At 44.4% G+C, this 15,255-nt stretch overlaps 1 protein-coding gene across 1 annotated transcript in view; it reads left to right on the top strand.

Moving 5' to 3' along the window:
* camkvl (CaM kinase-like vesicle-associated, like) overlaps nt 1–14,914 on the top strand; it is a 36,067-nt gene extending 21,153 nt beyond the window's left edge. The window contains exons 2-12 of the mRNA XM_071516268.1: nt 5,576–5,682; nt 7,111–7,242; nt 7,584–7,658; nt 8,569–8,707; nt 9,690–9,810; nt 10,482–10,557; nt 10,764–10,900; nt 11,360–11,438; nt 11,550–11,637; nt 12,085–12,093; nt 13,391–14,914. Of these exons, the coding sequence (XP_071372369.1) occupies nt 5,588–5,682; nt 7,111–7,242; nt 7,584–7,658; nt 8,569–8,707; nt 9,690–9,810; nt 10,482–10,557; nt 10,764–10,900; nt 11,360–11,438; nt 11,550–11,637; nt 12,085–12,093; nt 13,391–14,914 (2,475 nt within the window). The 5' untranslated portion in view covers nt 5,576–5,587. The remainder of the gene's footprint in view (nt 1–5,575; nt 5,683–7,110; nt 7,243–7,583; nt 7,659–8,568; nt 8,708–9,689; nt 9,811–10,481; nt 10,558–10,763; nt 10,901–11,359; nt 11,439–11,549; nt 11,638–12,084; nt 12,094–13,390) is intronic.
* The last annotated feature ends 341 nt before the right edge of the window (nt 14,915–15,255 follow it).

Raw genomic sequence — 15,255 nt, 5'->3', positions numbered from 1 at the left:
TTTCCTGTGCTTACGGGCGCGTTGATGTGTGTGCATATACCTTGTGGGGGTGCGCAGTTGTGTGTGTGTGTGTGTATGTGTGTACCCCAGGTGTGTGGTTAGTGCTCACATCAAGTCTCGCATGCCAGGCCTGTCATCTCTTGTTCACACAGGCAGAAGTAACTGGAAGTCAACCGCAGCCCCTCTGCTGCTCCGACTCCTCTGAGGCAAACATGCTCAGTTGGCAGACTTGTTAATATTATCACAAAAAACACAAAGTCTCGTTGTTTATCCTATCGCACCGTACATCTAGTGTCACCTCTGGGCAAAGAACGCCGTGACGTCACGTAATCACATTATTGTGTGTGTGCTTGGATTTGCATGATGGCGAAGGGGATGGTGATAACGATGATGTTGTTGATCTATAAGAGATTGCGTACTTGCCGTTGTCACAGCATCAAACCACTAAGTGACAACACAGAAGGATCTACGATAGCAGTTTTGCACAGCAGTCTGTGAAATATTTACATCGCATACATTTGCAGTTATTCTCGCATACATTTGCAGTTATACTCAGCTGGGTTTTATGGAGGCGTATCAAAAGAGATGCCAGTCACGGCAGCTTGTCACCCACAGGCCTATTGTAAAAAGACTATTTCTCTCTGTTTGCATACTGTATTTAGTGATGAGTTTGAAAATGTGTGGTTTTTGCTTGGTGTGTGGCATCACATTGGATTTGATTTGGACTGGATACGGGTTGAATAGGTTAGGATGGTTAAAGAGTAGCAGGCAGTAAAAAAAACATTTTTTCAGAACGACCTTGACGTTTACAACCTCTGAAACACTCCCCCATCTGGGCTAATAAAAAGTTATTCTATTCCGTTCTATTCTGTTTTGAGACCTGCAGTATACACACAGAACTTGTGAACAAGCACACAGACACATTCAGACACACTGGCATACACTAGCAATTTGATTTAAGGTGGTAAAGAGAAAGTGTGAAGTCTGGCTCGGATGTGCCTTCACACCTGAATCTGTGTGCGCGTGTTTGTGTGTGTGAGTGTCTTTTAAAGGCATAATTCATAAGCGAAATAAGGAAAAACATGGAACAATGTCAACAATTTCTCATTTTCAAATTGATTTACAGCATTCCCAAGAGCCAGTTGAAACAGATTTTACTTTCCATAAGTGCAGAAATTAAACAAATGAATGAGGATTTGTTAAATATTTCCATTTTCAGTTTTGTTTCATCATGTCATGGTGGTCAGCTTACAGATCACAATGCGAGCCTGACCACCTCCATGTCTGTCGCTCAAGATCCAATAGCAAAGTGAACAGAATCAGAATTTTGTGCATCCAGACCTGTTACTTAATGTGTCCTGGGATGATCGGATGATGAAAGCCGCATTGAAACGACAAGCGTAACTGTGGTTACAAGAAAGTCTGACTCATTTTGTAAACACTGAAGTTTGGCATCTTTAACTCCCTTTGAGCTGAAATTGGATAACAAAAAGCAAAAAAGCTTATTTTCCATCTGTAGGCCACTTAAAGAATCGATCAGCATATTTCCCCATAACTTATGTATATCCTCAAATGAATCCCAGATTTGAGCTGACTGACATAAACTTGACCTTGTCTGTTTTAAAACACAAAGGGTATGACGCAAATGTCTGTAGGAACAAATACATTTTTCAGTGTTCCCTTTGTCTGAAAACATTGTTTTTTCCATTAAAATGACAAAGCACCTAGCACAAAGCACCCAGCTCCGTTCGCTCAAAGCAGCACCTGGTCCTGTGATACCAGTGCAGGTATTGCGTAATGAGAATGGCTGAAATTCTGCATTTTACTTCAAAATGTTTTCATCTTTATCACAGAAATTCTGCTATTTTCAACACCAATCTAGTTAATATTCTGGATACATAAATTTGTTTTGCTGAGAGGTTGCCCTAGCTGTCAGTTTGCCTTCAAGTGCTTTCTGACTATGGGGACAGCCCTTGATACACACTATCATACACAGCCCGTTAACACATACACACATGCACCCACGCACACACACACACACACACATGTGGACACGTACACATATACTGTACACGTGCACACACACACACACACATACACAGTCACACACACAAAGTTGTGAAGCTGTGAGGTTGAGAGGTACTCTGCCTCTGCAGTTCTGTTTTACACCTTCCACTGTTCTCACGTACACAATTTTTTATGTGCACCTTTTCACTTAGTCACTGTGCGCATTTCTCATTTCCTCTCTGTTCCTTTCTCTTGCCTCTCCTCTTTCCTCATCTCCCGTCTTTTCCACTCTTCTCTTCTCATCTCCTCTCCTCTCCTCTCTCTCCTCTCATATCCTCCCATATCACCTCCTACTCTCCCGCAAGTTCAGTCAAAGTTCATATTGACTCAGTATTCTGCAGGTGCGTTGTTTTTGCGGCATCTGTGGTTTGGGTGAAAAACAATCACCAGTGACACAAGAAGAAAAGGACAAACATAAAACAAGAAGAAGGGACAGACTTGAACCAAAAACACCCATCTCCACACCAGTTCCATACTAAATCATATATCACACTAAAAATCTTGTCAATGGAGGTCCGTTTATAAGGGCCTAATATCTCTTTAGGAGGCACTGACATTACAACACTTGGTATAGCCAGAGAGAAAAATTACCTGCTTAGAATAATTTTTACCAGCCAAAATAATGAATATGCATTTTTAATAGAAATATGTCACCATACCCATATTCAATGCTAGCTCCTATATAGACGAGAGAAAAGAGACAAGAGCAGCTTTAATTTAAAACTCGCTCACTCCCTTATGCAATAGATCAAGTTGTAATTCATCATGAAGTGACTCGCCACATGGGAAAAATGTCAAGTTTCAGCTAATGTTAAAACCATCCAGACATCGGAGATACCGGAAGAAAAGTTCCAGCAGAAGTTTAGACACTAGTGCTTTATATAAAGCTAGCGTAATATCAGTCAGAGAGAGTGTACGGTGGCCAGCAGGGGACAAAGTCTGAGAACAGGCAAAGACCAAAGACTGTATAGAACCGAGTTGGGATGGGACGATACGCTTCTCTCACAATACGATTCAATACGCGATGTGGGGTTCATGATTCGATACAACCACGATACGATGTAATGAATAACAGCTCAATGACAACAAAGGCTGACTGTGCAGAATTATGTTTATTTCTGAGCCACAAATCTTTCTAGCGATGACCTTGGCTTTAAAAATGTCAAATAATATAATTTGGTTGGAGAACTTATGAAATTGTGATGGGCAAGTCGTCTCTTTTGTGATTACTACAGCAGAATAAAATGGAGCTAATATCACCATTAATTTTTCTGCCTCACAATACGTATTTTTACGTTTTTGCGTCGTAATATATTGAATTTCGATATATCATCCCATCCCTAGACCAAACCAACCGCTCTGGATGCTGTTATGGGAATGATGTGCTTATGTAACCTTCTGGAAAAACTAGGCCTTTTCAATCCACCGCTAAAGTCCCATTTCTCTCACTGGGGCATTACACACACGCAAGCACGCACATATGGACACATGTATAGACACACACACACACACACACACACACACACAAACACAAACACAGTGGGGGTGGTGGTGTTCACAAACCCTTCTGCTCCAACCCATATTCACACATGTGACATACACCTTTGCCCTCGCTCACACACACACACACACACACATACACACACACACACTCATGCACAGACACACACATGCACACACATGCACACAGACACATATACACACACAGTGTATCCCAGCTCTCTGGATTAGGGGTACAGATTAGAGATTAGGGCCAGCATTCGGATTACACAGTTCCCTCCAGCCCCGCCTCCAACATAGATCAGAAGCACCTCTGGCCCTGTCATCTACACTGGTGATGCTACACACATAAACACACACAAACACACACACAGGTTTGTATTACTATACTTGTGAGGATTTACCATTGACAGCAGTCATTCCCTAACGCTTAACATGTCTAACATTAACCTTAAACCCAAGCCCCAGCCCTAAATTACCTCTTGAAAAAATAAAATCTTGTTACTTTGGAGGATTTTCGCAATCGTTCTCTCCTTGTGAGGCCATTTGGTCCTCACAAGTATAGAAATACACACATACACAGACTCTCTCTCTCTCTCTCCCTCTCTCTCTCTGTCTCTCTCTCTCTCATACACACACACATACCACAATCCTGACCTCATCTGACGGCTTTATGCGGGAGACAGCTGCCTCCAGCGTCGCTCACATTAATCAAAGTTCCCTCTCAAATGTCTCATTAACTGCTATCACATAACTTCCTGACTTGGACAATTCCAAGGACTCCACTTGATCTGGCCCCCGAGCCCCGCAGGGACAGAAGATATAGGTGGAAATGTCTACTCAGGGAGAGTTAAGAGCAACAACAGAAGTGAATTATCCGGGGGGGAGCGGGCAGGTCAGGCATTCAGGGGAGGGAAGGGACCTTGAAGATGGATGGCTGAAGTTTCCAGGGAATCAGTCTTCTACAGTAGCTGGAGTGTTTAAAGGATGTGGGTGAGGATTGCCTGAGGACTGTGGTGAGATGGTGTATTGATTGCTGATTCACTATCTAGAACCTTGATTCTCTACCTGGGCGTTGGGGCCTCCTGTGGGGTCGCAAGCTATTTTAGGTGGACGTGAGATTTTAAGAAATGTGGAAAAAAAACAAAAAGATCCTAATAATAAAATACAAATATATCCATATGTTTATAATTATTGGTATGAATGGGGTTTTTTCTTGTGAATTATATTTTTAGGCTCATGGCTAATGGAGAGTGGGTGAAAAGGGAAATTAAATATCATTTGGTGTGATGGTTCACAGCAAGTCAAAAGGTCAAGAACTACTGATCTGGAGCAGTGGACAAATCCAAATTCATGTGCATGTACACACACACACACACACACAGGCGCACAGACTAAAAACAACAACTAATTCTCCTGCCATTAAAGCCCAGTGCTGTCAGTGTTACTCTGGGCTCCAGTGATTGCGGAAGAGGCCAGCTGCTTTAGGGACACAGGGACACTGTCCTTTTTAAATAAAGTTTAACTTGAACTTGACAGACGTTTGACAGAATCTACAGACTTTAGCAGAGTAGAGAGGAGCTTAGTGGGTAGCTTAGTATCTGTTGACAAGGCTGGCACGCAACCAGGCTGCCAGCCGTGTCAGCATCAAGATTCGTTTAGGGAATGGCTTGGCTGTATCTATGGTTGTCTGACGTATATTTTCAAAGCCAATGGTAATGTCATCCCCATGGCATCCATTGCTCTGAATAAGGAACATGCTTGCCACAATCTAGGTTACTACAATATGAACCACTGGAGGTTTTGATAATGTTTCATCTGTGCCTTTGTGCCTCTGAAACATCGGTACCTCTAATGTTTCATCAGTGCCTCTGTGCCTCTTACACATGCTTGTCCATGCTACTCTGCACCCCCTGTGTGTCTGTTACCCACTGGGGTTACCATCAAAACAATATATGCTTTACCTTTGTAGAGCAGTGATTGACATGGCTGCGTCTTTCTCTGTTAGGTGAATGCCGCCATGCCATTTGGGTGCCTTGCCCTGCGAGATGGGCGGATTTACAACAGCATATCTGATGTCACCGACAAGTATGAGATTGGACAGGTCCTCCGAGCGTAAGTATCTGCCAGACAGAGCTTTATGCTGGGATTTCTGTCATATGCCTTTTCCCCCTCTCTCCTCATGGATACATTACAGTATTCACAAATGATCTTTACCCTCTTTACATCATGAATTATTTCGAATTGAATTGGATCCATTTCCATTGCAGATATTGCTTTGACATATCAAACGGTTTCACTGAAGGAAGGACGGAGGTAATAGCGTGAGGCTAGCGTATAACTGACTCAAGAGACACATTTTTCAAATATTAGCCAAGCAATTGTCTGTATATTTTTGATCATCACAGTACATGAAACACACTCGCGGAAGTCTATAATTTATTCAGTTTAAATATTCTGTCTCTTGCCTAAAAAAATCTCTTGGACATATTTTCAAAGAGCTGTGAAAATCTCCCTGCTGCTTCTCTGGCCGAATTCTGACCGTTTTCTTTTCCTGAGCGCTTCTCCTTGATGCAATGAAGGCACACACACACACACACACACACACACACACACACACACACACAGACACATACACACACACACACACACACACACACACACTCACATATATACAGATCAGTGTAAGACGCCATATGGCAACATCAACATCTGGCCTCAGAGCTTTCTGCTCATCTTTTATATAACACACACACACATATATTAACACAGAATTAAGCGCACACACGTTTATGTGTAGCCCCCTTGATTTTACGGTGAGGAGGAAGGCTGAAGTAAAGGTAAAACGTGTGTTCATTACACTGCATTTCAATGGAGAATTCATGTTCAATATTCTTTACCAGATCCTTCTGCATGTGCCTCAACATGCAATCAAACCAAGTATTGGAAGTATTTAGAAATAGATTGACTATTTATACTTTGGAAGCCCCTGAATTTTCACTGATTGTATTGAGTGGGCGTGAACATTTTCATGTGAAAAGTTGTAGTTTAAATTGGCATCAAACTAATCTCTCAAGACCCATTTGGGTGAAGCATATCCTACGGCTGAACCAGACAAAACCAGACGATGCCCCGCCGTTGGCAGCAATAGACCCATTTCTGATTTGTTATTTACGACCCTTTTATTCCACTTGCCTCATGTTTCTATCAGGGCCATTATCACAGGCTGTTTTGGGTCCAACGACCCTATTCAAATTAAAAATTTTCATTGCATTTCATCAAAATGCCCTAATTTGAATATTATGCTTATTATGTTTTCTTCTTCTCTACTCTTTTTCTTTGCCCTCACTCTCAAAAACATGGCCACATCTGATGCTTTTTCTCTTCTAGTTCTTCTAACATTTCATTTCTCTTTTCTGCCTTTCTCAACTCTTCCTTCCTTCATTTCCTATCTATCTATCTGTCTGTCTGTCTGTCTGTCTGTATGTCTGTCTGTCTATCTATCTATCTATCTATCTATCTATTTTTTTCCCTCCTGCGTAGGAAGGAGTTCTGTGAGCTGTGCCTGGCGAAGGACAGACAGACCGACAAGGTGTTTGTCTGTAAGAAATTCCTGAAGAAAGATGGCAGGAAAGTCCGCAAGGCTGCCAAGAACGAGATCATGATCCTGAAAATGTATGCAGTCCGTCCGTGGACAGATGGATGTATGATGGAGGAATGGAGAGAGAGAGACAGAGACAAAGCGAGAGAGATTTTTTGATTTGATTTTAATATTTCCATTCACACAATCCATGTAATAATCCTTGCTAACAACTCCAGCTCAGGTGTCTGTGTGTTACCTCTGCCTTGCACCGCTTATGAAGTATCTACTCAGCTGGAGGGACTTAAGCCCACACCATCTTTTTGTGTACACAAGACTAATCAAAACCCAGAGAACTGTGTGCAGCCTTCCATTTCATGCAGGACCCTTGACTGATGTAAGCTTACAGTCTGTGAATCCTTTTTTGCTGTTCCAGGGTCAACCACCCAAACATCCTCCAGCTGATAGACACATTTGAGACTCGGAAAGAATACTTCATTATCCAGGAACTGTGAGTTTTTCTTTTCCTGTCTGCCTGTTTATCTTGCTTGTGTGAGCATCTACGTGTGTGTGTGTGTGTGTGTGTGTGTGTGTGTGTTTGTGCAGTGTGTAAACGTGTACCTAATTGTGTATGTGCCTTCATGTACCTTTGCACACACGCATCCATCAGCTCGAGGGTAGGGGTTGAATCTCTCCTCTTATTACTGTGTGCTCTGCTGCTCCCCTCAGCAACAGAGGAAGGTGTTAGATTTGATGAGATATTTGCTCTTAGTAACACTCCACATTACTCAGTGCTCCTAAAGCACTGCTTCGCCATAAGAGGGTCTCTGCAGAGAGCTCAGTATCGATACACCAGAGTGCACCTGACCCGCGCCACTTGTGACGAGCGCAAAACATCGGTTGAGCCTGAGTGAAAGGAGTGTTTATGTATGTGTGTGCATGCGAGACGTGTACGCGCTCAAACTGATGCAATCATCTGTGTCAGCGTCTGAGTCTGTGTATGTGTTGGTGTTGGTGCGTGGTTATGAGTCCTTTATGGCCCTGAACCTTAATGGCCTTTGCCCAGGCAATAGTCCTCCTGCCCAGGGCATTAGGTGATGATCGCACCAATCATTTACACTCACCCCAAAGTTACAGTAATCAAGCCATTCGGAGAAATGACCCATAGTCTAATTTTTAATTGCTCAGCAAGGTTAGCTTTAGGCCAGTAGAAGCTGATTGCTTCACTGAAAGAAATAAAATGTGGAGCGCAGGGGTTTTGATAACCGTGTTACAGCAAGCTTAAAGTGATTTAGTGCGCTGCAACATGTAGGCTACAGTAGAGTTAACTTGCATTCATTTCTATCTGTAAATTCGTCTATGTGTGCTTATGTTGGCGCGTTTGTGCGTGTGTGTGTGTGTGTGTGTGTGTGTGTGTGCAGTGCTACAGGAGGAGATGTATTTGACTGGATTCTGGACCAAGGGAATTACACAGAGAGAGATGCCTCCAATGTCATCAGACAGGTCCTGGAGGCTGTGGCGTACTTACACTCCCTCAACATAGTTCACAGGAACCTCAAGGTATGCTCTCTCTCTCTCTCTCTCTCTCTCTCTCTTTCTCTGTCTCTCTCTTCCTTCTCTGTGTTTGTGTGTGTGTGTTTGTTTGCTGTGAGTCAGTGTGTGTGGTAAATGCCAATAAAAAACAAGAATAAGAATGGCAATTTAGCTGCAAAAAATATAACAAAAAGATTTAAAGGAGATATATTTGGGAGTGGCCCTCCTTTCTATCTCACCCCAGAAAGCAATTTTCAGTATTTAGTCAACAGGATCTCTATGGAGACACATTAAAGCATTTCACTGCCATCTCCGTTAATGACTCAACATCCGATAACATTTTTAGCAAGGGAGTAAACACTGTCTTTATAGCTTAATGCAATCTCCAGTGATACGCACACACAGACACACACACACACACACACACACACACACACAGATTCATATCTGTAGCCCTCATCATCAGCCCATTAGTATGGGATGAAAGCATCTCTTGGGCTCCAATCTCCCCCTACTGGCCGAAACTGGAACTTCTCTTGGTCTTAACTGGACTCACTTCTCCAATAAACCAAATCAGAAAGAATAACAAAGAATTAAGTCAATTCTCATTTGGACATTTTCAGATTAGTGGTACAGGACACACACTGTGAGAAGCCAAGAGGCCCTCTTTCAAGTAGCTGTGTCACTACTCTTCAAAATCCTTCAGTATCAAGAAATAATGACACACATTATTATTTCTTCCTACGGTAATGGTGAATCTGGTGACCCATTACTTTTAAAATCCGTTATGACCCCTGTAAGACTTTTCATCTTCTTGAGCTAAACGAACCTGACATGCAAAGCCAGGGAAGTGAATCAATTTGACATCACTCTCCTATCGACGATTAAGGTGAAAACATAATCATACATCACTAGAGGGCTTTCTGGGAAGTGTGTGTGTGTGTGTGTGTGTGTGTGTGTGTGTGTGTGTGTTTGTGTGCGTACTAATGCTGTCTCCCATTATGTATAGCTGGAGAACCTGATGTACTACACAGAGAACAACCACAACAAAGTGGTTTTGCGAGACTTCTACCTTTCCAAGTTTGAGAACGGTTCCATCACAGAACCTTGTGGAACACCAGAATACCTCGGTAGGTTACTCTCAATCTCTATCGCCATTTCTATTTCTGTTTCTGTTTCTCTATCTGCTTCTCTCTTGCTGTCTCTTTCTCTCTCTCTTTCACACCCTCTTATTATCTCTCCCTTCCTCCTTCAGTTGTGAATATATGGGCATAACAGCTTTACCTTTTCAGAGTTCTTTACTGCATCGCGCTTTTGAAGATGATAGTCTGTCAGAGATAAATTGTTGGAGGAAAAGAAAAAAAAAGGGAAGCCGGTAAAACACATACACAGAATTGAAAGCACCCATCCCTCCTCCTCCTCCACCTCCCACTCCTCCTCTCTTTTCATCTCCTCTCATCTCCTGTGTACTGTGTCTCTCCTAGTGAGGTTCGTGCGAGGGCAAGTTGGAGTGCAGAGCTGTGCTTTGGCCCAGTTCTCTGCGGTGAAAGGCCAGCACAGTTATTCATAACGCTGAATTGAGTAATTAGACAAATAAATAAGGAAAGGGAACAGGGGCCTCGGCAGGGAAGGCATGAGAAAGATTGAAAAAGAGAGATCTCATATGTGTATGCTAGGATGATGAATGTGGCATAATGGTTTGTAAATGAAAGCACAGGCCTTTCTCAACTCTCTCTATTTGGCTGTCTCTCTCTGTCTGTCTCTCTCTCTCTCTCTCTCCTTCTGTCCGTCTGTCTCTCAGCTCCTGAGGTGGTGGCTCGTCACCGGTACGGTCGTCCTGTGGACTGCTGGGCTGTGGGTGTCATTATGTACATACTGTAAGTCTCCATCACTCACTACCAAAGTCACAGCATCGATCTCGCAGGAAATACAAACCAAGCTGAATATCAAATTACAGGCTGAGTCCTGACATTGCTTGATTTATGAGACAGGTAATTCCCAGGAATTATTTGCATGATTTAAAAATAAATACCCTCCTCCCTCTCTTCTCCTTCTGTATTTCTCCCTTTACTGCCTTCTGCAGCCTATCAGGCAACCCCCCTTTTTATGATGAGACAGAGGAGGAGAACACAGATCTACATAATCGCATCATCTTCTGTCGCATTGTTGCTGGCGAGTTTGAGTTTGACTCTCCGTACTGGGATGACATTTCACCTGCAGGTACACAGCTCCGCCACTCGGTGGCAATAAATACTCAGATGAAATTTCAAAGGCATGCAGCATACAAAGTCTTTACACAATTTCAGAAAAAAGGCTTACCGAATCCAAGTTTTATATTCATATAAGAGTTAGACTTGGTTACCTGTCATGTAGCTTCCATTTAAAGGTGCAATAAGTATGATTTATACTGTCACACAGTGCAAACTGCATAATATATCTGGTTGTTCAATACCATAGGGTTAATCAATACCAATGACTCAATGATTTCTTCAAGTGCTGAGATTTATTTTTTTCAAAACTCACTTTCTAGCCCATACTCTCTGTTTTGGAACCAAAAAAACACTACTTGTTGATATTGTTGCAATATCCTGATCGCCAATAGAGGTCAATAGAAGTCCTAGATTGCTTAATGCCCCTTTCATTCAGTTGTTACTGTGTTTGTTGCTCTTTCTCTTCCAGCTAAGGAGCTTGTGTGTCGACTTATGGAGGTGGACCAAATGCTGAGAATCACAGCACAAGATGCACTTTGGCATGAGTGGTAAGGGTGTGCACATACACACACACACACACACACACACACAAGAGCATAAACGTTTTCACACACATCTACAAGGCATACATTCACTTGTATGTTGTATTTCTGTGTCAGGATTGCAGGGAATGGGGCATCAGAGAAGAACCTAAAGGATGGTGTGTGTGCCCAGTTCGAGAAGAACTTTGCTAAGGCCAAATGGCGGGTAGGAATTCTCTTTCCCGCTCTCTCTCTTTTTCCACAACAACAAATGATGTTGATGATAAAAAAGGAAGAGTAGGCAGAAGAGGGGGAGGAAGAGAAGGAGGAGGAAGAAGAAGAAGACAATGTGCAGGGCAATAATTTAATTGATTACAGTGAACGTGTCACCAGTGATGATAAGGGTCATTTTTTTATTTGTAATGATGCACATAATGTGCGTACTGTGACTCAGTGTACAATTCAGCAGAGGTATGTTTTAATTTGCAAATTAAAAGAGTTTTCAAAAGATTACATTTCCTTTAATGGTGGTAGTGGCAGTGATGGTAATGATGATGTTTATGATGATGTGGATGATGAGGACCAAGAATGAGAAAATCCAGATGATAGCTCTGACCTAACAGCATAAGTAACAGCCATAACCCTCTTCTCTCTTCCTCCATGTGGTTCCCAGGAGTTGAAGGTATTGTAGCTCATTGTGTGGGAGAGTGGGAGGACAGAGTATGGGCAGAAACTCACATTCAGTCTGGCATGACTTAATACCAAACATCTTTCTCATGGCTGATTGACCTCTTGAATTAAAAAGAGGTTTTTCTATTAAGTATCCTTTCTATCCAGGTATCTAGTAAACTAGTGAATAATCAATAATCAACTGATCAACATCTATGCCATCCAGAAAAAACCCCAAAACACTACGAGTTAACACTTAGTTTGCCATAGAGAGCACCGAGATGTGTTGATCATGCTGGGCTGGTGAGGCTCTCTTCAGAAGCTCTGGTCCTGCCCACTGTCACTCCGCCTGTCCCAGAAGAGATCCATCCGCTCTGCCCCACTTTTCTTCATTGGATGAGACTGAGATGTTCAAAGTGGCCTGCTCCTCTCCTTTCTTACTCCTCATCTGCACTAGTCTATGAAACCAGATCGGTGAAAGCAAGACCGTGATCAACAACCGGGCAGAGGGTTTGCTCATCGCCTGTCCAGTTTTTTAGATTAGTGTAGATAAGGAGGGGGAGAGATGGAAAGGAGATAAGGGAGGGAGGCCACTGTGGACTATTGAGATGCAGTGATTTGGACTATCTGGCCCTCTGTCATTCCTCTTACGTGAATCCTGGCTTATTGCCCCATACCGTACCTCAGTGTTACATTCAAGTCATACTTGGAGCCATACAGAAGCTGCCCAGTCAAGCCATACTGTAATCAGTGACATATATCTGTGTCCAAATGGCTTTCCACTTCCAGAGAACCAATGCCCTGGTTCTGAAACCACTTCTGAGCTCATCCACTTTCCCTTACCCCTTCAGTGTTTGTAGATGGAAAGGATTCAGATAAGTGTAAGCATGAAGGACCATCTGTCTTTACAGAGCTGATTTACACCTATCTGTTCACCTCTGCCGATCAACAAACAGTCTAGGGGTAGCTGGGGAAGAATGAGTATTGGAGTTGTTTTAAACCAGGCCACAGTTTGTCAAAGGCTCCTGGAAGTAAACAGCTGGTACTAGTCTATCTGTACTGTTCACTTCACAAGAATCGCATCTCAGTGCTTAGTATGATGATGCATAATCATGGTGCCTTGACAGGCTTTTTGTCAAATGCTTGTCTTCAGAGCTTATAACTGATGCTTGGCCATAAGCAACTACTATATGAAAGGTATTTTTTCAAGGAAACAAGTCAATACAGGTGTTTATGAAAAAAGCATCCTGCATCTCACTTTCTTTACCCTTGCTATCCTTCTCCTCTTTCTTTCTATGTCTATTTTGTAGAAAGCGATCCGTGTCACCACCTTCATGCAGCGACTGAGGAATTCAGAGGCGTTGATGGACAGTTCGGCGGAGGTACAGGGGGGTGAAGAGGGAGGAGAAGGGGAAGAAGGGAGTGAGGCCCAGGAGACAAAGGGGGAGACTCAGGGAGGAAAGGAGTCGAGTGAAGAAGCGGAGACGCCAAGTAGTCTGTCTTTAGAGGTGACTGTTGAAAATAGACCAGCAGGTGTGGACCAGGAGGAGGGGAGGAATAAGGCAGGAGGAGTTAGAAAAGAGGAGGAGGTAAAGATGAGTGTAGGACCATCCGTAGGGATTTCCCCATCAGACACTAAGGAGCCTCTCTCTCAGCATAGCCAATCGAATGCAGCCCCCAAACCTGCGGAGGTGGAACCTGATAAAGTTGGGCCAAAGAAAGCAGCAGGTGACGGAACCAGGAAAATGGCTGCCAATCTGGGTCAAAATAAACTTGTTCCAGAATCCAAACCAACCCCAGTCGTGACCCCTGAACCTTCCAAGCTGTCCGACCCCTCCTCAGTCCCTAATGCTGAAAAGAAACGCACATCCACCTCCCCTGACACCAGCAGCAAACGCAAGATGGCCGCCACACTCCACGGGCCTCTACCCACAGCCTCCACTGCTAGCCCTGCTGCTGTAGCGCCCGCACCCGAGAAGAGGCCGGCCACGCAGGGGGAGGAGAAGGATGACAGCGATGGCAGCTGGTGTCAGACCCAACTCCCTGAGGCGGTGGCAGAGAGGCCTGTTGGAGTGTCAGGCGCACCAGGGGTGGGGACTGGAGTTGGGGTGGATGTAGGACTAGGGGTGAGCTTGAGGAGTGACACTAGCCCCATGGTTAGAAGGGACAGGGATGCCAGGAGAGCAGACAGGTACAGCGCTGAGTTTAGCATAGCCAGAGGAGGCCCCACAACGGGACAGGGTTGCTACACGATAGGCAGCTCAGCTAGTTTGGGCCGCCATGCCACACCATACAACCCAGAAGTTACTGCTGTAGGGCTCGGGAGCTTTGCGAGTCCATACAGCTCTCTGTATGCGAGTGGAGGAGGGGTCGGGATGTACGGGACCGGGCTGGAGCACGGAGGGGGTGGGAGCAGTACTACGAGCGATTGGCAAATGGACAGCGTGATCGAGCAGATTGAGAAGCAAATGGCCGCCGTGCTGGAGAAGATTGAGGGTGACATGCCCTCGCTGCTGGAGCAAATCAGTGACTGCCCTCCCGAGCCGCCGCGTGCCCGGAGCACGCACGCCTCGCCCGCCACCTCCCGCGCACGCTCCTCGCACCACACCTCCACCGCCGCCCCGTCAACCACTCCTCCGCCTCTTCCTACCTCTCCCAGGCCCCCGCTGCCTTCTCTCCCTCACCTGACCATCCCTCCTCCCTCCTACCCCCCGCCCTCCCCGCCCACACAGTCCTCAGCCCAGGCCGTGGGAGAGCAGGAGGACAGGGACGGACAGAGGGGGGCTGCTCGTTCCACCCAGTCGCCCAGAGCCGGGATGGGCAGGGGGCTATGAAGCAGGTGTGAACGGTGCAATATACATCTTGAACATCTTGATTTATAGATTTAAACTTGAGAGTTTAAAGACACTGCCTCACCCAGAAAAATCACATATGTCCACCCACTTGATCACTAGACAAAAAGTAACTGTCATGTTGTTTGGTTTGGCTGTGTGTTCATATTGAGATTACAGTTTATAGTCTGAGATCTCCCTACGGCATCCAAATACTCTCTTGACTGGAGTGTAGGGGGAACAGGCTACTGCATCTCTCTGCAACACAGCTGCCATGAGTAAGAATTTGAACAGTTTGTTTGGATCTCAAATCCAGATTGCACGCATGAAATGCACACCACATG

This window comes from Centroberyx affinis, unplaced genomic scaffold (assembly GCF_046629955.1).
Source record: "Centroberyx affinis isolate AG114_WGS23_722 - 3 ecotype Tasmania unplaced genomic scaffold, CSIRO-AGI_Caff_v1 ptg000396l_1, whole genome shotgun sequence".
Classification (NCBI taxonomy): domain Eukaryota; kingdom Metazoa; phylum Chordata; class Actinopteri; order Beryciformes; family Berycidae; genus Centroberyx; species Centroberyx affinis.
Note: the sequence above shows the minus strand (reverse complement) of the source record. Positions and strands in the feature narration are given on the sequence as shown.